At 41.3% G+C, this 26,352-nt stretch overlaps 1 protein-coding gene across 1 annotated transcript in view; it reads left to right on the forward strand.

Moving 5' to 3' along the window:
- Nucleotides 1–26,352, forward strand: part of csmd2 (CUB and Sushi multiple domains 2) — a gene marked incomplete at both ends in the record, with an annotated part of 235,010 nt that overhangs the window by 187,532 nt on the left and 21,126 nt on the right. The window contains 16 exons of the mRNA XM_080515674.1: nt 137–206; nt 2,580–2,696; nt 3,004–3,213; nt 4,655–4,843; nt 8,636–8,813; nt 10,851–10,996; nt 11,098–11,178; nt 11,981–12,094; nt 18,477–18,665; nt 19,232–19,378; nt 22,339–22,527; nt 23,052–23,237; nt 23,333–23,527; nt 23,846–24,019; nt 24,115–24,288; nt 24,743–24,916. Coding sequence (XP_080371800.1) covers nt 137–206; nt 2,580–2,696; nt 3,004–3,213; nt 4,655–4,843; nt 8,636–8,813; nt 10,851–10,996; nt 11,098–11,178; nt 11,981–12,094; nt 18,477–18,665; nt 19,232–19,378; nt 22,339–22,527; nt 23,052–23,237; nt 23,333–23,527; nt 23,846–24,019; nt 24,115–24,288; nt 24,743–24,916 — 2,533 coding nt within the window. The remainder of the gene's footprint in view (nt 1–136; nt 207–2,579; nt 2,697–3,003; nt 3,214–4,654; nt 4,844–8,635; nt 8,814–10,850; nt 10,997–11,097; nt 11,179–11,980; nt 12,095–18,476; nt 18,666–19,231; nt 19,379–22,338; nt 22,528–23,051; nt 23,238–23,332; nt 23,528–23,845; nt 24,020–24,114; nt 24,289–24,742; nt 24,917–26,352) is intronic.

Raw genomic sequence — 26,352 nt, forward strand, 5'->3', positions numbered from 1 at the left:
GCAGCAGGTTCAAATAATTGGAGCAACAGATGAGAGACAGTTAGGAAAACAAGCTAATTCATCTTTGCTATTCTTTTGGGCTCTTTTGTCTTTGTGTTTTTGTGCACACACGTTGGGGCTTGGCTGCGCCTTGCAGGGGAACTCGCACATCACCTGTATGCCAGGAACCGTCAGAAGATGGAACTACCCTCCTCCTCTCTGCATAGGTAAAAATAACTTTCTTTTCTACTTGATGTGCTCTCCATGTCCTGCCCTCTCTCTTTTCCTTTTACATCTCTTCTGAGTCTTTTCAAAATTCCTGGGACTCTTTGCTTCACATCTATTCCGGATCTTCCACATCGACAGGAATGTAGGAGACAAAGACAGAATGTTCATTTCATTGCTGTTTCTTTAAGTGCAGCTACAATCGAATTGATCCGAGTGTCAAACATATTTTATTTCAGATGCCAAATACAGCCAAATAGCATCTTGAATGGGCCTGACCAATAATCTAGTGCCAGAATAATGTTTGACAACATATTTTGATAACATTTATTTTTAAATCCATGTTTTATTTGACTTTTTATTTATAATTTCCTTGATATTTGGTCAGACAGGATTGGAATTTCTTACTTTCCTGTTTTGGCCCACGGGCACCCCTGCCATAGTTGATCTTGCTGGAGTCTATTGGTTTATATAATAATTACACGTGAATGCACCATCTCAATACATCAGATTCGTTCTGCCCTTTTCTCAAAACGTTACTCCGTGAGAATGCCTCGACAAACAAGTTGCACTCATTGGAACAACCTACTATTGCCTAATTAGTTCCATCTCACACCCTGATTGGTTGAAGTCAGTGGAAGATTCATCGCGTTTACAGGCATCAGCAGTTTCCTGATTACCTTCAGGCTTTTTCTGCGACAACAGAATAACATTTAACCCTTCACTCAGTGGTTACAGAGCACAATGGTGTAGCACTCCGTGCTCTGTCTCTCCACTGACTTGTATAGACTATTTGTCTCATTTATATCTCAATCTTTTCCCCGTTTGCTATTTTTTCCCTTTGCGCTCCCTTTTTTTTTATTGAGTCAGCTAATTCCTTACCATTAGTCGCAATGTCCTTTCATCTTTCTAATTCTTGTCTGAGGATCTCATGCTCTTTTCATCTTTTTTTTTTTGATCCCATCACCTTTTTCAGTCAGTATTTCCATTCCTTTTTCAATTTTTTATTTTTTTTTCGATTCCGCCTCTTCTCTTTTTTGAGTTTAGGCTTGGATTTCACCCAGATGCATTTATCTATCAGTGGTTCAACATGAAAGGAAAAGGGTGAAGAGCAGAACCTTGATGTCCTGTACCTTGAATAATATATATGTGATATAAGTAGGAAGCAGAGAGCTTCAAAGTTACTTAATGGTGAGATAAAATGACCTATTTGATGAGACACTTCATCTCAATATATTTAAACTGCTGATTTTCACATTATTGATATTTGATTTTTATCATGTCAGGTCCTTCCTAATATCTGTGAAAAGAAACGTCTTATGTCCTAGTTTTCATATGATTTTGAAATGTTCTTGGTGTGCAGTGTCTGATTATTTGCATTTCTGGGAAACGGACCAAACAGGACAAATTAATGTTTTGGTTTCAATAAATATGAAACTTCTGCATTAGCTTTAGTATTTAAGTTAACAAATGCAAATTATTTCTCCACCAGCTTTATACTCACAAAAAAAAAGTGTTGTCTTGTATATTATGATAGTCAACTTACTTTTCAGAGAAACACGTGCACAATGTGATCATCCATCTTGCATTTGCACTCTTCTACAGTGTTAAATATTTATAACATGCTTTTAACTTGCTTACAATACAACATGTCTCTATGCTGAATCGATATTTCAGCGAATAACAAGGTGTATTCACTCGTGGTTACATATGAACCTCACTCAAATAAAAGCAAAGCTCGCCAATTGCCCCAGATTTAAACATGTTTTTGTCCTTGTAAGAACTCAACAATAACATCATTACATATCCAGGCTGTTACAGAAGCCATAATGTTCTGACAAGGTGCATCTTCACTTCTGATTTTGTCATCTGATCTCACTTCTGGAAATTTCATAAAGACATCACAACAAAATATGACCAGAAAACAAGTATGTAGTTCACCATTAACAGAACAAGAGCATGATGCCTTTGTTGTAATGTATTCAAAGACCATCTTAAAGAAGTGATGGAGACTCAAGATTCTGCAAAAATATTCATGCCTGGTCTTTCTTGTCAAGTTCAGGTCTGAATAAGTTTACTGAAAGTACATTTTAGCTGTATTTAAACTGGTTAAATCGTAAGGTGTGTTTCAACTCAGCTTACACGGTTTAACAAGTTTGACTGTGACATCTAAACAAACCCAAAAATGTCTCTCACACAGGCGGATGGTATGACCTTAACAGGAAAGCACATGGAGATTCTCTCCCCCAGGCTCGTGCTGCTGCACCATAACAGGCTCGGCGTTTATGTATAGAATCAAAGAATTGATCTGAACCAGATCCATAATGGCTCGTTGTGGGTGAATTCAGTGTTTGCTCTGTCTTGTACTCTGCCAGCTCAATGTGGAGGTATCCGTGAGGAGATGGAGGGCATGATTCTCAGTCCTGGTTTCCCTGGTAACTACCCTAGCAACAGCGACTGCACCTGGAGAATCTACCTGCCAGTCGGTTACGGTGAGCGACACGAGAGGCTCTCACAGCACATAAACGCTGGTGTTTTCACACCGAAGAGGGTTTGATTACTCCAGATTGTGGAGTGACCGAGTTTGTACCTGTCAATACAACAATGAACCATAACATTATGACCCCTTTCTTGATAATAACTTGGTCCGTCCATGGATTGGACATCCCACAGATACTCCATTGGATTGGTATTTATTGGATTCGTGAACTTGTGGCAGATCATTGTGAATGAGAGACTCCAGAGATCAGTGGGAAAGACATTTCTCTTCAAAGTTCAACACCATTTCTTTGTCTTCAGGAGCCCACATACAGTTCCTAAACTTCTCCACTGAGGCCAACCACGATTTCCTCGAGATCCGCAATGGACCCCTTGAGACGAGCGCCGTGATTGGCCGATTCAGCGGTCAGGACGTCCCTTCCCCACTTCTCACCACCTCCCACGAGACGACCGTATACTTTCACAGTGACCACTCGCAGAACAAACCAGGTTTCCAGTTTGAGTATCAGGGTAAGTATATGATTGGAACAGAAAGTCAAATGATAAAATTATTACTTGTCACATAAAGAGATAGACACAAGTAAGTAATAAATACTTTTACAAATAAGCATAATCGGCCCAGGCTAAATGTGCTAATTGCAGAGCTGAGCCAGTAGCAGTATTATGAGTTACTTTCTCCTGATCTGGTGTAACTGGTAATTACTGCAGTGCGGGTGGTGCTTTTTGGCTGATTTAGATAGCCTCTGCTGTCACTGAGATGTGGCTCTGCAGAAGTATGTTGAATACAGTCATCAGAGCTAATATAATGCAAGGATTATCAGAGCGCTTTAGTGTCATAATTACAAAATTGGTGTAAAAAGTCAAAGATTAATTATATTCCATATAATAAAATGTCACTCACCATGCAGTACATTTCTGCTACTACAATGTTACTAATGTGCTATTAGCATCACTCCTGTGCAAGGTGAATTCATGTAAAGCCATAACATTTCTGAGTTAGCCTTAAAATGGGCTCCATGACACTCGAGATCTATAAATCCCCTCTCCATAAAAACAAAGTGAAAACTGTTGATCACTTAAAAGATTGCTTCGCCATGTGCCAACAAAATGCCTCACTGCAGATCTGCATGCCTGTAAGCAATACATTTACAAATGCAACAGGCACACAGACTTTAAATGTATTTTCTTTTTTTGATTCAACAAGCAAGGCAGCGAATCAAAAAAGTAACATTGTGCATTTACATAATTATGTAAAAATTAGCATATGAATCAACCATTATATTTGCAAATACACAACGTTCAGCAGTATTTGCATGAGTTATCTTCTACAAAGGGAAAGTTGTGATCCAAAGAAATAAATTCCTTTAGTTATATTTATATCACCGCTCTAAAATGGCTCGCGCTCTGCTTTTTTTCAGTATCCAAGAGTGGGATAAAAGTCAGAACTATTTACCCGTACTACTTTTTACGACTGTGGCATAGTTTTCGTGTGGTACGAGTCAAACCTGCCTCTAGCTGCTTCAGATTTTCTTTCCTCTCGAAACCTCTGAGAAGGCAGATTGAGTGGGAGGTTGAGCCCAAGGAGCAAGGAGGATTTTGCACTGCTGTTGTCTGGAACCAGAGTATTTGCATGTTGAAACAAACCTCAAATCCTTGAACTGACTGGTTCTGAATCTTTAAACCAAACAATGTAAAGCAGGGCAGTTGCCAGTCTTACCATTAAAAAATGAAATGACATGTTTTCATTGCTTTGGTCCAATATTAGTCTTATTTACACACTCCATACAAGGCAGCTGACCTCCATTGGGAGCACTTTAGGGTTTAGTCGACATAGACACGTCAAGTTGCAATTAAAGTGGCAACTTTTGGATAAGCCCAGCCAAATCTAAATCACTACAATTATCTTTTTTTTTTAATTGTTAGATCTGATAAATAAAACGTTTCCCCTCAGCCTATGAACTGCAGGAGTGTCCCGATCCGGAGCCTTTCCGCTACGGAGTGGTAGTCGGTGCTGGCTTCAATGTGGGCCAGTCCATCTCTTTCGAGTGTCTTCCCGGGTACCAGCTGATGGGACACTCCATCCTCACCTGTGAGCATGGCACAACGCGCAACTGGGACCACCCTTTCCCTCGCTGCGAAGGTGAGAGACCAAACACGTCCTGCACATTTTAATACGCATATATTGAATAGCCAAACTACAATAACAACATGGTTGTTTCTGATATTGAGCTATTACACCATTATGGTAAAACGCAACCATGGAGATAATGATTATCTATTGTGAATAATGTAATTAAGCTGAATTATTATCACCTATTAATGAAGCAAAGTACTCCTCAATGAAAATCAATATGGTGCTAAAGAGGAGTGGAGTCAAATAAAAGATGAATAAAAGGAGCTGAGGTGAAAAGAAAAGTAATGGATGCCCTTTCTTTAGCCTCGTCCTTGACCCACATTCTCACGCTTCATCTGTCAATTATTCAATAAGGCCGCCAACATTACAGAGCGAGTTGATGGCCATGACACTGGAACTTTGAATGGGCAAGTGGGGAGATAAATGAGGGTGGGAGAAGGAGCAATGGAGTGAAAACTCACAGAGGACAGGTTTTTCTGTGACTGTTTTTTTTCCTTCTACATGGGTCTTTGTGTATGTTATACACAGGCTTCAAAATTTTGTATTTCTCTGACAACCATAATAAAATGTTACCTCTATGGAAATGACATAATGGGATTTTCACCATTCTTAATATTGAAATCATTCATACCCCCACATGGATTTTCCTCAAAATAGTTTTTGATATACTCACCAGTATAATGTAGTAGTTGCACATAAACCACATTAATTTAGTGGTATTTGGCACATTTTGAGATTTTCAATAGAATATAAAAAAATGTGACGTCACAGATTTTAACACCAAATTTAATCGATTGGACGACATCGATCTTCAGTAATAATTTTGGGGCAAATTCCCTCCCAAACAAATTGACATTTTAAGTATGCGCGTTAAATTAAGAAAACTTTGTGAGATGTTTTTTTGCAGATGCAAGTCTTGTAACATTGGAAAGCTGGATTATTTCCCTTTCGAACGGAGCTACATTTCTAAGTAATTTGCATTTGCGGGATGAACAGTAGAGCTCAGTATGTGGGTTGGGCCAAGGAATATGTGTTTTCTTCAAGTTTTCCGGTTTAGCCGATAACACACATTTGAAGTTGTTTCACATCTTCAAATGACATATCATGTCCAGGATAGTTAGATTTGATCAACTCCAGCACTTTGTGACACTAAGCTGGATAAAGCCATGTAAAATATACGTGGTTGTATGTATATGTTTCAGCATTGTGCTATATTCACAGGATTTCCCTCATATTATACCTGAGATTACATGTATTTGTTGTAGTTTCAATTCACTGTAACCAGAAGTTAACTAAAGTGGCTTTGATGCCATTTTAACCTGACATGAGCAGGTAATAAAAAGAAAAAGTAAATATGTCTTTCTTAATGTGATTGATTTAGCTGAACTCAAGTGGCTAGAGTGACTCCAACAAGTTCAGCATCTGTTTTCCACTCACAGGGACAAAAACTTTTAGTAGTGCAATAGGAAGCAGACTTATGTAGAAATCCATGCAGCGCTGCTTTTATTGGCACAGTTAATGTATTGAGCATTGTAGTGCATCCTCTCCAGCTAATACATAACCATGATGGTGTGCTACCAAATCATGCTTTAACAACTACACTTGACCTCGGAGCAGTGCAATCTGCTCTCCAACCTCTTTGTCACTCCAGTATTTGCATAGATTTCCTGGGCAAGATGAGAGACACAAGCAGATTGATTTTTGTTACTTTGTCTGCGCTCTTGTCTTGGCATTAAAATCGTACCCCGCTACATCTCTGCACTTGACCTTTGTTGTCTCATCTCCTCCCCACTCATCATCTCTTTTCCAATGTCGGCCTTTTTTTATATGATTGTGTATATAAGCGTGTTTTCTGAGGAATAAATCCACTTTTCATTTTAATAGTCTGCAGGAAAAAAGTAAATTGCACTTTGAGAACAAGTAAAGGAAGTAAGTTAACATTTTATTTTCAGGTCTTGGAGAAAAACCCACCATATTTCCAAATTTTATGACTAGTTTAATGCAACCAAGGCGTCTGTAGTGCTGCTCAGTGAAATGTTTCAATGCAACTTACCAAAATTATTGCAATTCATTAAAGATGAAGAGATGTTGGAGATAAAGTTATGCAGTTTTATTACCGCTACCCTCATGAGGAACAATTAAAAGGTCAATATTCTGCAGCAACGAAACCACTCCACTTCCCTGCTCGCTTTTTTTTTTTTTTTTTTTTTTTTTTTTAGTTTAACAGTCCCCATGCTTTTTCCTTATTTCATAACCCCTGAAGCAAACACATACTCTTTCACATATAATGCTTAAGTAGCTTGCCAGTGCATCTGCCAGAGATGCAGCTCTATAGAGTGGCCGGGCTTTAATCAATGCATCCGATCGATAGCTCATTTAACAGGTGAGACAGCAGCAGAGGGCCTTCTCAACCAGAGGGCTGAAGCTGTAAGACAACAACACAAACATTACCAGAGAGAGACACCGTGGGATAAAACATGCAATTTCTTCTTTGGGAGTCATATTGGACCCAGAGGCATCCAACGGTGTGCATTTTAGGGCAAATTCCTCATCTGTGTAGTTTGAAATGCTGGCGGTGGAGCTCCCTCCTGGATTTCCCTGCTCAGCCCCGGTGAATATTAGATTTCTCTGAGGAAGTAGAAAATTAAAATGGGTAAGTTAGTAAGGGACTCCTTAGTTCCAGAGGAATATTTCAAAGATAATTACAAGCTTTGGGCATCTTGATTTGCTGGGTAAAGAGGTGCATTGATTCAGTTGTGTGTGCATGTTTTCACTCATCGAGATGCTGGTTTGTATAGAAGCTGCAGCTCGACTTTCTGCCTTCCTTTCAGTTCAGGCATGTCAAACTCATTTTAGTTCAGGGGCCACATACAGCCCAATAGTGGCATAATAACCTAAACATTTACACGGTAGCATTTTTCTTTCTTGTAGTTCAGAGTATATCTGATGATTTATTTATTTTTTTCCAAATCTGAACAATTAGTAGCAGAACTTATTACATAAAGCTAATTTTAGTGATGCAAACTTTTTGTAGCGTTTTACATGCATGTTTGTTTACAAACTTACTCTGACACCCTGGCTTTCAGGCTAGTGCTCATTTGGTAGCAACAAGGGAGCTGTCTTTCATGGCATCGTCACATATGTCTCAGGTCAGGTGTCAGTATTGCATTATGTCAGCTATTGCTAAGAAACTGTTAGAAATCCAATCATTTATTTAATTTGTTTTATCATTTCTGCTGGTCAGTTATATATTGTATATATATGTATATTGTATGTTTAGGAGTGCTGTGTACTGTGGCAAATACACATGTTGAGTGTGTTTTCCTACCTCTAGTCTGTCAGGACTTGCAAAGTCTCTTTTTTTACTTTTCCTCTCCCAAGAATTTAACACTCATTTATATGTACTTCTTGTACACTTACTGTACAAACACACACACATACCTCAATGGCCCAGACCACACTAACCCCACTGCCTCATCTCTGCATTTCGGCTCTTCTGCCTCAGCAGGGAAGGGTTGAGGCCTTATCTGAGCAAAACACTCCGTCCAAGTCCCCACTTACTAACAGGCTTTACCGGCTAATCTTTAACTCAGACAAGCGCCTGGGTAATAGACGTAGAGTGAAGGAGAGGGGGTAAAGAGACTGAGAGTAGAAGGAGAAGAAGCCAGGGATTAAGAATCCCCTTTTTTCTCACTGATTGGAGCCAAATTATCTGCCCTGTTATATTCCTGGCCCACTGATATTAATACATATTTAGATACAGTGGGCCTCATTTTTCTCCGCCCCCTTCCTTCTCAGTACCCTGCGGTGGAAACATCACATCAGAGAATGGGACCATCTTCTCTCCGGGTTACCCAGAGGAGTACCCCAGCTCGGCTGACTGCTCCTGGCTGATTACTGTGGCTCCTGGCTTTGGCATCAAGCTCAATTTCACTCTGCTTCAGGTTCACGGGCCGCATGACTTCATCACCGTCTGGTAAGTCATGTCTCTTTTTCAGACTTTCCATTCAGAAAATTCTGGATAAATCTGTGAGATTTCTACCAAAATCCCAAAGATTGTACAACAATAATTTGTGATTTAATAAGGTAAATATTGAGCGTTTCTGCTATGGCTCTGGCCACAAATTCTATGAAGTGTCAAATGATAAGTTGTAGGGTTTTTGCTTGTTTTCTTGTAATCATTTAATCCTGCAAGCCAAAACATTACACTGTGTTAAAACAACAACGTTGTCGTTTGTCCAAACATTGTTAATGTTTATGGCGTATTGCTGTCGATGAGCAATTGTGTGTGATTTCATTACATAAACAGCAGCCACTAGTGGCCCAACATGAATACATCATAATTTTCAGTGTTTCTGTCATTTCCGTGGAAAAGAGACATCATTTTCAAAATTTTACCATGTAAACTTCTTAAACAAAAATGCAAAAAATATGTTGACACCTGAAGCGCTACAGAGAAATTGGACCAAGTGCAGCATATTCATAGTCCTGTAATGCATTAAAATGACATCTTCAATAAGAAAACATTTATCTTTACAGTCATTTCGTCAACTTTCATCATTATGATATTATCATAGTGATTTCCAGCATTTAATTGTAGTTTTCAGCTTGCTGAGATACTCTCTTTTATTTTTTAACTGCTGAAATCGAAACCTCAAACACGTATTGCACACACTTTTCCGTGACACTAATGTAAGCAATAAAATTTCAGTTATGTTTTATATATATATATTTGTTTTTCTCTTTTAGCGACAATTTCAAATACAGGAAAAACAAATATAATGATCTGCTATTTAATCAAACACAAGTATGAATTAAATGAAATCATTCATGGAAGAGTGATCAGAGAAGTAGGATGTAGGAATTGTGTGTGAGACATCACAGAAGCATATCATTTTGGCTGTGGAAGAAGTGTGTGTGCTTTCTACGTGTGTGTTTGTGTCAGAACATTTATGTGGTCGTAATGTGTCAATATGCCTCTCTCAGTATCAAGGAGAAAAGCCTCCTTTCATCACTGTCATAATGCACGGTTGGATCTGCCATATGTAGCACCAATGACAGGATTTTGCATGCATGGTGGTTGCCAGTCCTGGTTGATCCCCTCTCCCTGAGACCAGCTCGAAAGGTCCCAGCTCTCAGTGACACCGGAGATCCGACTGCCGGCCAACCTGGCAACGTGGCGACCACACGAGAAGTCCACATGGTGCAGGATGGCATCTATGTGTCACCAGTTTCTGTTGCTTTTACAAACTGTGAAAATGATCAGACTGCGCAAAGAGTTTAAGTCAACGAAAGTAAAGTGGGCCAAAATGTCCACTTTTTATCGCAACGTTTCTCCTCCTAAAATGGCCCCCACTGAGTTGATCTTTCCAAACTGGCTCCCTCCAAGCCAAGATGGGGACTGTCATGTCCCCCCGTTTCCAGTTACCACTGCTGTGTATCTATCCACTGAACTACTGCGCCAAGGAAATGGGCCCCGTAATGGCGGCTTGGCTAGAGTGCTGTCAGGCGGCAGTCCCCAGCCAGCCGTTTCCAGAGCTGCTTGTAATCTCCCATGCCCAGTCTGACAGCCAAAGACAGATGGTTTTTAAGCTGAATGGTTGTGGCAGGAATCTGGGAGCTGGCTTAGTCGGCCATGCCCACACCAGGGGACTGCCAAGGCTGGGCCAAAGCTTCCAGAGACACTCCCACTGAATGGCTGTTAGCAGGAGCAGCGCAATCTAGACCTGTCACTCCACCCCTTATCTGTAATTTCTACCTTATTTTAACATAATCGCCCAAAGCAGGCCAGAGTAATTGCTTTGGGTTTGGTGAAGTGCGAGCAGCTTGATTAAACTCCACTGCTGGAGTCTGCTTGACAATAATCTGGCATGTGGCGTACTCTCGTTTGCAGCACAGAAGCTCCAGGTGCTTTATGGTTGGTGAGCAAAGGAGCTTTTGAGAGGAGGCGGTTGTCTCTTGTGTTGTGTTGTTTGAAGACACAGTTGACCTGTGGTGGTTTGTCTCCTTTCAGGGATGGTCCTCAAGAGACAGCCAGGAAACTGGGTGTGTTCACTGATGGAGAGCCCAATGAACCTCCCAGTAGTACATCCAATCAGGTGCTGATACGCTTCCGTAGTAACACAGAAAAGGGCGGATTGTTCCACATCAACTATCAAGGTATGTACATTTCCCCGCTTGATTTATTAATTTTTTTCCAGATGACTCACAATTATTCTTTTTGATGCCATTTTTTTTTTCCTTTGATGCTCCCCATGAAGCTTACAGACTACAACACTGCCTGCCACCCTCCATCATCCCAAATGCTGAGATCCTGATGGCAAGCAAAGAATTCAAAATTGGTAAGTGGAAGTGCTACAACAAGAAAAATCACGATCACCATTATCCACAGTTGCTTTGAATTGAACAGTTATTCTCAATGTCACTTTGTCTCTGGTATTAGTAGATTACACTGCCTCAACTATACTATATATACCATAAGTCAATAGTACTGAATACAGACACATAATCTATGCACGTGGTAGCAAACCTGGGATTTGGGACCTTTATTGGCCAAAGCCGATGGTCAAAGGAGAGCCTGAGACTGTTATTAGAGTTGTCCATCAAAGAATACCAAAATGTCCAAGATTTGAGACTTTGTGGGAATGGGCATGTCTAGCATTTAACTTCACTGTTATGTTTTCCAGGAGAGCAAAAGAAAAGGTTGGTTGCCACTGATCTATGGCACCCAATTAGTTTTTGAAGCACCAGTATGAATGAATGCCTTCGACACAACAATCACAAAGCCTGTGGGATTTGAAGCGGATGCTCTAATTCCCTGTAGACGAATGGTGGAGATTAATTGTCTATGTGTTTATTGTGCATACCTTCCCGACCTATTATTCAGAGACGCAAAGGTAGTGACACTGACATAGCGTTTCATCTATAGGATTTCCAGCAGGGAGATATATATATATATATATATATATATATATATATATATATATATATATATCTCCCTGCTATATATATATATCCTTGTAACTTTGTCTTTCACTGAAAGAAATAATATGAATTCATCACACATAATAAAGAAAGACCGATTCGCCTCTGTGAGTTATTTTTCCCCACTGTTATAGATTTGACCTCCTTCTCTGTGTTCAGGCGATATTGTGCGATACAGATGTCTACCAGGCTACCAGTTAAGCGGAAACAGCATCCTGACTTGCAGACTAGGAACTTACTTGGAGTTTGAGGGGCCTCCACCTTCATGTGATGGTAAGCAGACTTCCGCAATTTTACAACATCCTAAACAAACACGTATACTTTGAAGCTCCAGAGATTAGCATAATGGGAGAGTTACCAAATGTAGTGATTATGCTGGTTAGGTTATCAGGTCATATCTTCTGATATGTTGTCTTAGCGAGTCTTGAGTAGTTTAATGCTGGTTTAGATTATTTGAATCCTCAACGACACCCTTTTTAGTTGTTTGGAACATGTGACTTTCTGTTTTGTCTTCATTTAAGGCGCATTTGGAAACAGTGTATATTAATTAGCAGCAGTGTCTTAAGTGGATGATATGCACACCTGATGAAGAAACACTATTAACGTAGATGACGGACATTAGAAACATATAATATATCTCTATCTATCTCAGCACCACAGCTGACACCTTTAGAAGGATGTCAATATCTCGCAAAGAGTCTATATAGTTTTTGACAAAGGTGTGAAACACAGATAAGTCCTGTGAAATGACATACATAAGATGTTCTGGTGGCCTCTCTCATGATGAGTATCTGAGAACCAGACTCTGTTTTAAGATTTTCTATATAAACAGAAGAGGAGATATGGTTGTGGGAAGTATGCATGGTTGGTGAGTGTACGTATATTAGAGTAAACAAAAACATACTACACTTTATATCTTAAGTCTCTCCTGACATGCAAAGGTAGTGTAATTGTACTCATTTAGAGTCAAGTTTTGCCCATATTCTTTTCTCTGATAACTCAATTCTGTTTTGGCCCATGTGCCAAAAACTGCACGAAAACCACCGTAATTCATTTTAAAAATTTATTTTGTGAATACCAGATGATCAAGCAGCATTGAACACACATGAACCACAACACCCTCCATAGAGCCCCGGCACAGCAGCAGTGCAATGCGCCAGTCTCAAAACTATTCTATGGCTCTGTAAAAATAATGGCTACAGCTCATGTTAAATGCACTATAAAACACATCACACTGAAGACAGTTAGCACAATATGCCACTTGAGGTGCAAAAAGTCATTTTCAGGAAGATCTGTCAAATCATGTTGTAGAACAAAATGTGGGTGAACACCGTGCCATCTGCCACGAGAGGTCCTCTGATTTTCTTCTTAGCTGGCTTACAGATAGCCTGCATCTTTGCACTCTAATCATAGACTCATGCGCTAGTTTTGAGTTTTTGCCTCATTGCCGACTCCTATGGGTCCTCTTTTGGCCTGTAGTCACAGAGTCCCACCACAATTCAGTTTGGTACCACTTTCCATCTCTGGCTGGTACCCAGGGTCCCACGAGGCAGGCGGTGGCTGCTGTGGCGCTCCCTGCGTGTGGAGATATCGTCCTCCCGGAGGATTCCTGGAGTGCACAGCTCCCCACACACTGCATTATCACCGTCATCATAATGCTTCATGTTGTGTGCAATACTTTTCCTCTGGGTAAAAGAATGGGTGCATCGCGAGGTCCCACTTGTTTCTCTTTGCTCCACAATATCATAAAGCATCTATCTTTTTAATTCAGGCTTTATTTTTTTTTTTTGTGTGTGTGCAAGCGCATGTCGCATTCTGGGTACCTGCTGGGTGAAAAAGAGGAGGAGAATTTTGATTAATGCAACTAATTCAGAGTACTAAACAGGCAAAATATGCTAATGCTCCCAGCATGAAGTACAAAAGGGAAAACAAATTAGACAAATATCTGAGGGCAGTGAAAGGGGAAGAGCTGAACCGAATACCTTGGACACCTAGTGAGAGGCAGAAAAGAGAAAAGAACAAAGGTTGAAAGTTGTGTAGGGGAAATAAACGTCATTCTCCTACCTGTATGCTGACTTTGTACCAAACATTTTTAAAACTAACACATCTTCTCTTCACGAAGGAGTGCATTTCAAATTGAACTGGAAATCCTTGAGTTTTGTATGGATTCAGACTTTAAAACTGCCGCCGTGGTCTTGCATATATCAAAGACGTTCCCCCATTTCCAGCCTACGCCTCCTTCTTACCTCTTCGTTTTGACTTCTTGTCACTTTCCTGCAGAGACAGAGGCTGTGGGTGAGCGTGAGGTCAGCTATAACAGCAGCTGGCGAAGATGAGGAGTTGAGCGAGAGAGAGTTAAAGCCAAGAGAAGTTGAAGGGAGAAAGTTATGCTAGTTTGAAAGAAGGCTAGAAGATTAGATGGGGAGGGAGGAGGGTCAAAGATGCACTGATAGGATGAGAGCAGTTTGAGATAACTCTGAATAAGCAGGATTCGTGGAAAAAGCCAATATTGGGCTGGGAAAGATGGAGGAAAAACTGCTAAATTAGCAGAAGGGTGGAGGGAGAATACCGAATAGAATTTGAGAGAGAGAGAGAGAGCGCGAGAGAGAGAGAGAGAGAGCGAGAGAGACTTAGTGGAGGACAGCAAAGAGACGAAGTGCACAGCTCATTGAAATGCAGGGGACATGCTGGCTGCAGCTGCACCTATCAAATCACCACTTCCAGTTCTGACAAGCACAACCCTCCCTGCACATCGGGCGGACCACCCAACACAGACAGACACACACACACACACACGTGCGCGCGCCAGCACGCTCAATCGCACACATTGCATGCTCCTACAGAGTCTAGATAGACATCCACACACTGGTGTAGCTTGTGTCTGGGCTCCATGAGCAGTGGACGTTGTCATTCAGTCATTCAGTGATAGTTGTCCAGAGAGCTGCACTGGTTCTGCAGTGCTGCTTGCCCTCAGCGCCAGTATCCTCCCTCATCCTCTCTCATCCTTTGCACCCCCCCCCCCCCCTTGTCTAACCAGCATCTGACTTGTGTCCTTACATAACACATGCACTCTTTGTTTCCCATTCTCTTTATTTTTGTGTCATTCTCAAAACAGAGTGCGGTGTGTTTTCCACACATTTTCCACTTCACAGGTGTCTGTCAAGACCTGAGGTCTATTTTTTTTTTTTTTTTGGCTCTGTGTTTTCCCTTTTTTCCCCCAAAACTGACACATGGGCAGAGGTATAAAATCCTCATCCAGCCACATGTAAACTCAGACAATAGTTGCCAGCCATGTGAATGGAACTAGCCTTTGCTTTTCTCCCTGCCAGTGGAGCAACCAGTTGGTTTGTTCAGCATTTGATTTGCCCTTTATTTGATTATACTGGCTTATATTGGACCCACAGCCCTTAACTACATTTGCTGTCTGCCGAGACCATGGGGAGTTGGAGCTTCACAGACACACACACACACACACACACACACACACACACACACACACACACACACACACACACACACACACACACACACACACACACACACACACACACACACACACACATACATACATACATACATACATACATACATACATCCATATGTCATCATTTGTCACAGGGGACTGTGACTGCAAACAGAAAAGAGGGACAATGAGACACACGCACACGCACACACGCGCACACACACACACACACACACACACACACACACACACACACACACACACACACACACACACACACACACACACACACACACACACACACACACACACACACACACACACACACACCACCACCACCACTACTAGCATCAGTACAAAGTGTTGTTTGAATCTATTAATGAAAACACAATGAGCTCTGATGATCCAAAGTCCCTTTGTTTATCCCCCAGACAGATTTCTGGTTAAAACCTGTGTAATCACCCATCGCATTAGTTTCCAAGCTGGTTATAGTAGCTTTCTTCATCCTACTCCCTTTGCACCTCTTCGTCTCTTCATCTGTGTCTTTTGTTGTTGTTTTTTTCTCTCGGCGAAGTTTTGTATTTTTTTGTTTCTGTCCCTTTCTCTTAGTAGTTGCTCAAAATGGATTACAGCTGTCATTTTTTTTCTCATCCTCATTGTCATCCATGACTTTTCTGTTAGGTTCTGATCATTGCGCTAATTCCTATGTTGTGGCCCATCCCCTTCAATCGGCTTGTTATCACTTCTCAGCTTATGCTAATTAAATACCAACATGAGTAAAAGGCATCTCGACAACACTACAGCAGTACCGGCTTAATATACTAAAGATTTAAACATGCGGGTTCTCCAAAGTGCACAAATTGTATGTATGAATACAGATGCGGCTGCATCTGTGCTTGTCTGCATGAAATATTTCCACCACACTTTTCATTAGGAAGCTGTTGTGTATACCACGAACAATTTACACACCCGCAGATAGAACGCTGCTCAGAGAGCCATTCTTCCTACCCGTTTATTCCATTCCAAGTCTCATTAAAATGAGATTTTATTTTGAGCCCCATCAGTGCTGTTCTCACCTTGTGCTGTGGCCACCTTTTTGGAGCTGTCAGATTTGTCCTCTAATACCCTTTTGTTTACAGCCTGAGTAATGCTTCATTTCATAGTGGATTAGTTTAATAAGTAGCAGCCTATTGATAAGAGATGCTGCCCATCTCCTTCCATCAGCTCCAAGACAAGACAACGGCACTTTTGAAGACTCGCCGGCACTTCCCGAAAGGTCACAAGACAACACACATCTCATCCTTGAGGGATTGATCGTTTAATGAACTTTACTCTTAGATTTTATTCGCTACTTCCAGGTGCAATCAGTTTCACTGCCACTGATGGATTTAAAGCCTTTGACTTGCATCCAGTGACGTGCTTGAGGTCGTAAATAATTTCTCCCACTTGTCGAATGTCGACTTGAAATTTAGAATCGGCGTAGATTACCGTCACTTAAATTTCAAAGTTAGAAGGCCAAAATATGCTGCTGATTTCTAATTTGGACATTCATGTTTGGTGGTGGAGTAGGCACTATTCCACCTGTTAAAAAGTGTAAAATAAAATTAAAAAAAAAAGTGTTTCTACTCCTTAATAGATATATAACTTATTTTGATTCAAAACAAAAATGACAACAAAAAGAAAAGTGGGGAAAAAGTAATCAACAGTAAAATGTTTTTATTTTAACGTGCCTTTCTTTGACAACGCACTTGGCTATATCTGAAGTTTCTTGAGGCGATAAACCCCACTAAGTTGACATGCCAAGCACAGTAAAACAAATGTGGAGAAATGTTTACAGATGCTGCTTTGCCAGGGCTGTTTGCCATCCTTTTCAGCAGATTTATTAATCTCTCTTTCTCTGAGCACACCAAGAGGAGGGCGAACTAGCCAAGGCATACACAGTGATGAAAACATGAGCTTGCTCAAAAAAAAAAAAAAAAAAAAAAAAGCAGGTTAATATTCACATGGTTGGTCTCTGCAAAGGGCCGCTTGAACATCATTCATAGAATTCAGTGTTTCTACCCCCCGTAATGACACGCCAAGTGCCAATTTTTGGCCAACCCTCAGGCAGAATCAGGCTTTGGCATTCAGATTGCACTCTGCAGGGGCCACCTACGCCCCCAGCAAAATTCTGTGCTGCAAAATCCACACGCAAATAAAATGTATGTGCATTAAACTTGCACTTCCTCATATAGCTCTCTGAGGTGGTTTTAATCGCATTGGTACCATTGTGCAATGGTACCAATACCAATTTAGCTTTAGCTAAATGTATGTAAATGTGTTTGAGGTTTTTATTGTAAGATTGTTAACTAGCAGAGGCTACTTTGGTTATGACGGTCAGTATTTTCAAAATACGCACATCGGATTCTGACGAACGAATTGGAAGTCAAGAAATGCAATAGAAAACACTTAACAATAGATCATTTATGGAAGTTGCATAAACGAGCTAAACGAGCATTTGCAAACAAACGGGAAAACCAAATATATTATCCTCTGTGTCTGCAGTTCAGCACACTGAGGCCTAAAAGAAGAACAAAGGAACAGTTGCATTGTGTTGCCCCAACCGCACGTTGCATCCTGTCATGTTGCGGCTTGTTTGTTTTTAGTGGGGGCTCCACTGTGCATGCAGACAGCTCTGGCAGATTATGAGGTTGTCGTCACAGCATTGCAGCGAAAACACAAAAGACAGGAGTGCTGCGTAGTGTCTGATGTCCCGAGACTGAAACCACTTGAAAATGTCAAAGGATGTCATGGAGATGTCCCACAAGAACAAGAGCGATGGAGGGTTGGAGTGGTGGGGGGGCTGCAAGATGAGCGAATGGATGTGGTCTGCCCAGACGTGCCACAGCAGTAGGGCTTTGAGGCAGATGTGAGCATCGCGTTTGTCACACAATTGGCAAAAGAGGAGTGAATACACTCATGGCAAGTCTGTAGTATTATGTAACACATAAGCTATTTTGTGGAGTGTCTTAGCATTGAAAGATTTATTTCAGAATGTCAATCAGCTTAGCTTTGGTCACACTGAGTTTCCCCAAGTTGAACCAAGTCTGTACTCAGGTAAGTTAGTTTCACTTGCATGATGGGATATACTGCTATGAAACAATACAAAAACAAGTTTTTTTTCTATCTCTTGTCTTGTCTGTCTTTCAACAGTGACCTGCCCCATGAATGAGGTCCTAACTGCTTCAACAGGCGTCATCATGAGCCAGTCACCAGGAAGTGGCTTCCCACATTTTGAGTCGTGCTCCTGGGTGGTCAAAGTCGAACCGGGCTACAACATCACTTTCACTATCGAACACTTTCAGACCATTCGGCAGTTTGATGAGCTTGAAATATTCGATGGTGAGTCACTGCATCTCATGGGAGAGTGACGAGTAGCTGCGCATGATGCAGTTATTATTTTTACAACTTTATTGCACCTTCTCCTCTCTGTGAACAAGTGTCGCTCAGATGGGACAGCCTCTATTTACCTTGCTCTACATATTAATGGAAGGAGGTTGATTGATTTTTTTTCATATTGTCCCAGTTAAAGACTGAATGGACCCTGTCTAATTTACTGGCAAATCCACTCTGGGAAAACAGTACAATCATGTAAATCATACAATCATGATTTTGATCAATACTTCAGCACCACTTATTGACTGATTTTTTTTTTTTCTCTACAATTAGAAGTCGAGCAGAATGCAAATTATGATTCCTCGCTGACTTGGAAAATAAAATTTGTACCTATATTTAGATAATTTTTTAAGTGTTGCACACATCACGGTGAGTGTATTTCTTGGAAATATGTCACATAGACTTTTCTCGGGTGAACTGTTTCAGTGATCCAGCACACTGGTTAACTTGATGAATTCTCATAATTTAACAAATGTTGAATTTATCTTTTTATTATTATTTTTCATTTTCAGGTCCATCGAGACAGAGCCCCCTCCTGATCACTCTCAGTGGAAACTATTCCAGTCCCCTGAGCATTACCAGCTCCAGCAACAAAGTCTACCTGCACTGGTCCTTCGATCACACCACCAGCCACAAAGGTTTCCGCATTCGCTATTCAGGTGAGGAATGTTGCAGGGGTTCCTTTATAGTACGAATTAGGCATTGGAGGAATGTGTGGTTTGACTTGTTGAACATTTGACCTCGTCAGTGGTTTATTTATTTGCTTCGTGATCGAGGCCAAGTCCTCACCGGCTGGCTTCACTGGAAGCATCCAGAAATATGACCCATCGCTAAGACAACCTAACGGGGGCAGCAGGCATTTGCAGCACTCACCACGAAGCAAGACATGGGAATTAGTGAATGCTGTTTGTTGTATTGCTTATTAGTGTTTCCTGCTTTGTTCCGCTCCCAAGAAGGACCTGTTGGTATGCGACACCTGCATAACTCCCTCTGAATTATGACTGTGTAAATATTTAAAAGGCTCCCTCCATTCTGTATCAACACTCCTCAGCCAGATTGACTAATTGTCCCTGTCTTCCGCTCAGTGGAGATTTCCATCTCCCTAACCGGATGTTCAGTCTTTTCTCTGCCCCTGTTTTTTGGCTCATCAAAGCTTTCTCTTTCCTTCTTCTTCATATTTTCTTGGTATGAATGGGTCTTGCCATAGCAGCTTAGGCGACAGACGGTCTAAGTGATGCCTGTGAACTTAAGACTTACCATGGTCAAAATAGAGTCGCCTTCTGTTGTACCTTGGTGGGCAGGAAGTGACAGATGGCACAGGCACATTTGGTGTTTTCAGCTGTGTTCCTCATCAATCCCATCTTTCATCTCCAAGGACAGCTCTTTCATTAATAACTTGCCAATATCTCTTCTTGCCTCCCGATCATGTCACATTTACTCATCAAACATCCATAGCCTTTCTGTCTGACACTTCTCTGACTCATCTTTTCCATTCAGTTGGCTTACAGTTGGCTTAACTCTCTCATTATCAGCCTTTTTACTTATTCATGTATAACTAGGGATGGCCCCGTATAGTTTCTGTGTCAACTAAAAAGAAGTAAAAACTAAGACGAGTCAACCTGTCAGAAAAATAATGTTTCTGTCTATTAAAATCCATTTTAATCTCTCAATCAAAATTCTTAAGAACCATATTGAAAAGAAATACTTGCTGAAGGCACTTTGTGCCATACAGCACTCTCGATCTGATGGTTTCCCCCCCCCCCCCCCCCCCCCAATCACACTGAAATAAAGCTTCCTGAAGCCTTCACCTTTAACAAAATTAAGTAGATCCATACATACACCGCGGGGTCATTGTTGTGATTTACATCTCTGAGTTAATGGTATGATATTGGTCTAAGTTTGGCTCGCACTGCTTTTCTCTGCAGGTTTATATCAAACACTTGAGCTAAATGTGATTGCATTATGCTTCAGTGGAAGCTTTATATTTGGCAGTTTTTTTTTCTGACACAGCCTACATGCTCACTTGTTTTTGTGAGAGGACATTGGTCCAACTTTCTACCCTGTCGATTTGAAACCGTAGTATACTGAAGCGCTGCTGTGTGACAGTGCTACAGTATGACAGTCAAACGGCCTGGTACATGAATAAAGCTGTAATTTAATTTAGCCGACAAGCGAGGCAGCAGATGTTCAACCAACTCTCCCTTTTTTATTGTCTCGATCGTAATCTATTCCAATCTCGTCACGTGAACTCATGTACATTTGACTCATTCTGGGTCTGATTGCACGGAGATGAGCCGTACAAATGAACTCGTAAAAGTAAGGAGGGAGCTTCTGTGACCCCACAAAGAGGAAATGACTTATCCATGGGTATTAGTAGGGATTTGAACTTGAAGGTGGCTCAAAAGCTGTCAGTCACAGTGATTGCCACGAGTGATCCTCGCCAAGAACGTATACATCAGCTACATTGTGATGATTTAAGGAGATGTGCCCATTTCTGAGCCATGCAGCCATTAAGGAGAACATTCATCCAGGTTCATTCTTGTTGACAGCGGAGACGTCAAGCAGCTCAACTTTAAGCTTAAATGCTGCTCTTGACAAATTTACGAAAGCCTGAAGTACACCTGCTCGGTATCATCCTGTAAGAAATGTAACATTTTTCTCAGTGAACCTTGGTGTCAAATTCCACATAAAGCCAGTTTTATCCAACATCTCTTCAGTGCTACACACAGGTCTTGTCAGCTCACTTCAGATGTCTTCATTCTCTGTATAATAGATTTTTTTTTTACGAGGGAGCAACATGTCATAAAAGCTGAACAGATACTAACCAGTGACATGGCTTTAAGGGAGTTTTAGCTTAATTTTTTTGAGCAGCAACAACAGAAATTGTCACTAACTTGAAAAAGAGGACAAATTCATTGCCACATGGGAAAGATCCGAGCGTGAATTAGCATTTTTATTGAAATGCTATGTAGACATTGTCATTGTCTTCCCACAGTAAGCCTTATTTTCCATGTTACATTATTGTGTCCCTTAATTTCCAAAATGTTTTCACAATCTGTGTTGTTTTACTTAAACTCCCCTCTTCTAAAGCAAATGTGCCATTGATGCTTTCTCCGTTCAACACAGAGGAGCCTTTGGACTCCTCCGCTCTTTTGATACCTTGGAACCTTTTTTTTTTTCGTTGGTTCCATGCGAGATGACAAATGATTATTGCTGCCACCAATTTAACCGACAAACAAAAACAGATACTTTGTTCCTCTTATTATGTATCCATCACGTTTATGGGCCTCCTCTGCAGTTGCTGACAAACTCCTGTTTTGCTTTGCAGAACATTATTTGCTTTTAATCAATTCTCCTCTTCTGAAGACAGTGTTTTTCCTTGGAGAAATTGTATTGTGGCACTGGTTTTAAAATATATTCTTCTTTACCTCACCAGACGTAAAAGATGCAAACGAGATGTGGCTCTCTGAGCTTTTGAAATTGCATTAATCCTTCACCTTCTCTTGAATCATCTTGCATCATTATTGGCTTTTTATGCTTGTTGCACTTAGGTGTTTATTTTTTTCAGTATGCATATTTATGTCTTTATCTATTGCTTTTCTTTTCTCTCTCATCATAGCTGCTTACTGCAGCCCTCCAAACAACCCTGTGAATGGCACAGTGCACAGTCTGACAGGCACCAAGGTGGGCAGCACGTTGCGTTTCAGCTGCGACCAGGGCTTCCGGCTCATCGGACAGAGCAGCGCCACCTGTACCCGGACCGCACTGGGGGTCTACCAGTGGAATGCCCCCGTGCCCCTTTGTCAAGGTGAGAATCAAGTCCTGATTGCTCAGGGTGTCCTTCAAGGAAGTTAAAGTCACAATTCTATAAACTTCCCTCAAAGATTAAGCTCTAGATTCATGGCATTGGGCTCAGCAGCACTAAATTGTTGAATATACGCAATAGTTTTGACTTTTTATATTACCAAATTGTGCACAAGATCTTTACTCTTTCTCACTCTTAGTAAAATATGTTCTGATGTGTTCATAAATCCAGCCTTATTAAGTGTGTCAGCTGAAGACTGAAAACAGCAGGGCAGCCATTCAGTGTCTGGTCAAGTCAGCACCAGGTGTAATCTCCACATGAATTGCATGTGCTCTCTTTCGGCTCAACAGTTTACTTTTGTGCAGATGGTGGACTATGCTAATGTTGATGTGGGCTTTTGCAACATATTTGTACCGAAAAATAACCCTGTTGTGAGCGAGACGCTGTGCATACTGGAAAATGCTCTGCTGCCCGTGTGTTCTTGTTTGTCATTTTAGTAATCAGTTTCATCCCGCTTTCTTTTCCAGTCATGTCCTGTGGGATGCCAGTGCCTCCTGTTAATGGCAGTATCGTCGGCCAGGACTTCTCTCTTGGAGCCAGGGCCACATACCAGTGTAATCCTGGATTTCGGCTTTCGGGGCCTGTCACCACATCAATGGTTTGTCAGGAATCTGGGAGGTGGAGCCCCATTGAGGCCCCGCCCAGATGTCTTCGTGAGTATTGTGACGAGAATACACTGTTAAAGTCTTCAACTCCAAATATGGTGTGCAATTGTAAAATAAAAGGATTGTTTCCCTGATCTCTGCAGCCGTCACCTGCCCAGACATCAGCCACTCTGCAGTGGAACACGGAAGATGGAGACTAATCTATGGAACTCAAAACCAATATGATGCTATAATGATGCTCATATGTGACCCAGGGTACTACTACAGGGGACAAAGAGTAATCCGCTGTCAGGCCAACAGTACGTGGAACTATCCAGATCCTCGCCCCATCTGTGAAAGTAAGTCTGAACACTGAACATTTATTGCTTTTTTTGTTTTTTTATGTCCATTGCTTCTTTATTTGTACTGAGACAGGCGGAAATCTCTGCTCGACAAATTAATTTGTGATAGCTTGAAAAAAATAAATGCTTCCCCGTGTTTCAAGGCTTCGCTGTTTCATTAAGAAAGGAACAGATATAAACAGGCTCACTTCATCTAGCCAAAACAAATTGAATAAAAGATAAACAAAAGCATTTCCCAAAGTAAGGAAATCAGCATTCTTCATTATACAGTGACCATATGGGATTGGAATACATTATATTGTTTCCTCATTTCAGTCATCTCCTGCGGGGACCTTGGGACTCCGCCAAATGGCAACAAGATTGGAACACTGATGGTGTACGGAGCCACAGCCATTTTCTCTTGTAACACCGGATATACTTTAGTGGGCTCTCGGGTACGGGAGTGTCTGTCCAACGGGCTTTGGAGTGGAACGCAGGTTCAGTGTCTCGGTAAGAGATTCAATGCCAGAAAGTGAAGATCAACTCTGACACTGTAATAATGAAGCGCTCACGACTTTCTTTTTTGCGCTTCGTTTTGTCAACAGGTGGCCATTGTGGCACACCGGAGCCGATAGTGAATGGCCAGATTATTGGGGAGAATTACAACTATCGAGGCAGTGTTGTGTACCAGTGTAATCCAGGATTCCGTCTAATTGGAGTTTCAGTGCGGATCTGTGAACAGGATCACCGGTGGTCAGGACAAACTCCCGTCTGTGTTCGTAAGTGCTCAGAGAATCCGAGGAATGTTTTAGACAAAATCTTGAGCCCCCCCCCCCCCCCCCCCCCCCCATCACCCAGGTAACTGGCAAAGCTAAAAAGGCCTCCTCTCATTTCATTTTGTCATTACAATGATTTTCAATGGTGCCAATCATCTTGCATAACTTTTACTTAGATATTTTCAAAGATGAGACATATTCTCTTGAAATAAGGCTCAATATTCCTCAATAATACAACTCATTTTCCAAGATGAAAAGGGAGATATGTTGGCAGTGTTGCTGCAATGAAATCTGTGGCTTCATGGCTTGGATCATTACCGAGCATCTCATTTATAGTTTGGTCTTCTTTTTGCTTCCTTTTCTTATCGTGCCCTTAATGGCTCAGATGTTGATGGGATTTCAGAGTTCTCCAAATGCATCACCATCACTCTATCTCTCTACTTTGGTATTCCCACAGCCATCACATGTGGTCACCCTGGAAACCCTACTTTTGGTATGACGCAAGGAACCCAGTTCAACTTGAATGACGTTGTGCGCTTTGTCTGCAACACTGGGTACGTGCTGCAAGGGGCTGTGAAATCAATGTGCCAGGCGAACGGGCAGTGGAGCAACGCCCTACCCCGGTGTAAAAGTAAGTGCATGGACACTGTACGTTATGCTCTCTGCAAAGCCTTTATTCCTTCAGATTTATGAATAATACAGAAAAATGCCACTATTATTGTTTATGTTGTGTGAATAAATATCACAAAAACAATGATTTTATGATGTCTGGCATACCAAAGAATTTATTTATGTCACACTGTGTTAACAAACTGTACTCCTGACCACTCTGACAGTTTCTGATATAGCCAATACTCCTTTTTTTTTGTGTATTTGCCCTCATTTGAGTCTCGGGGTATTAAATTACCTGCTGTATTGTACAAGGTCATCTCTTCTGTGACCAGAGATGACCCCAATCACAGACAGAGTGGAGATGAATCACAGGGACACCCGAAGGGAGCAAAGAGTTTAACTGGCACACATTAGGGGGAGATTGAAATGAAAGACCAAGAAGAAGCTTGGATTATTTAATTACCACAGTTTCAACCACACAGTCCGCAGAGGTTCTGGATAATATTTATGTGTGATATTTCTCCTTAGCCGAGATACCTCTGCTCTACCCCGAGGCTCACCTGCCTGTCAGTGAAAGCAACCCAGTTCATAACCATGCGGCAGCAGCTAAAATATAATCACACCATCCTTGAGTTTAAATGAAAGACGGCAGCCTTTGGAGACCTGCGTCTTGGCTTTGACTCAGAATAAGAAGTACCCCGGTTTGCTTTGAATCAACTAGGTGAGGAGTTTTTAATTTGGCGTCATTTTTGTGACAAGCTGCTGAACTTGGCTGCTTGCATCCGTCTTCAAATCCCCATTAACTGAAGGCTTCAGAAAAGATTCCGCTTGCAAGGTCTTGAATGTGACAAGACAGTGACAGAACCAGTGACTGAGTGACCTGTGAGTTTGTTTTAAATAAGGGGAGAAAGGATTTGGCTTTTTTTTTTTTTTTTTCTTTTTAAGACATGTCTGAAGGGATGGAGTTAGCGTTCTGGTCTCTAAGGAATTCTTCTTCTGTTATCTAAAAAAATGAATGAATAAGTAGAAGCTACATTTAGTTGCTGCATGCATAAGCAGGCAAGATTTTCTTCTGGACACACGATTTAAATCTCTTCACGCTAGTAGTGACATCACATTAGCATTGGCCTTGTTTCGATGCAGATGCTGACTCTGGGATGCATGCTCTGTGAACACTAAGAGTGCTCCGCTCCATGTGGGCACATGTGGGCGTCTGTTTTGATGGCCATTATCCTTGGTGTTGATGTGGAGACATAAGTAGCTTAGAGGTCTTTTTTTGTCAATCAGATTTATAACTTTAATTACAGCAATTGAGAGAGATTTAGTGAAGTGTGCACTGCCGTGTGACTTGCACATTTACTTCCTCTGAGTGTAAACACTGCCTCACAATTTCATCCTGCTAAAGCTTGGAATAAGAGGGGTAGATAGTGACGGTAGAAAAATAGTTAAAAGCAG

The sequence above is a fragment of the Blennius ocellaris genome, assembly GCF_963422515.1.
Source record: "Blennius ocellaris genome assembly, chromosome: 20".
NCBI classification, from domain to species: Eukaryota; Metazoa; Chordata; class Actinopteri; order Blenniiformes; family Blenniidae; genus Blennius; species Blennius ocellaris.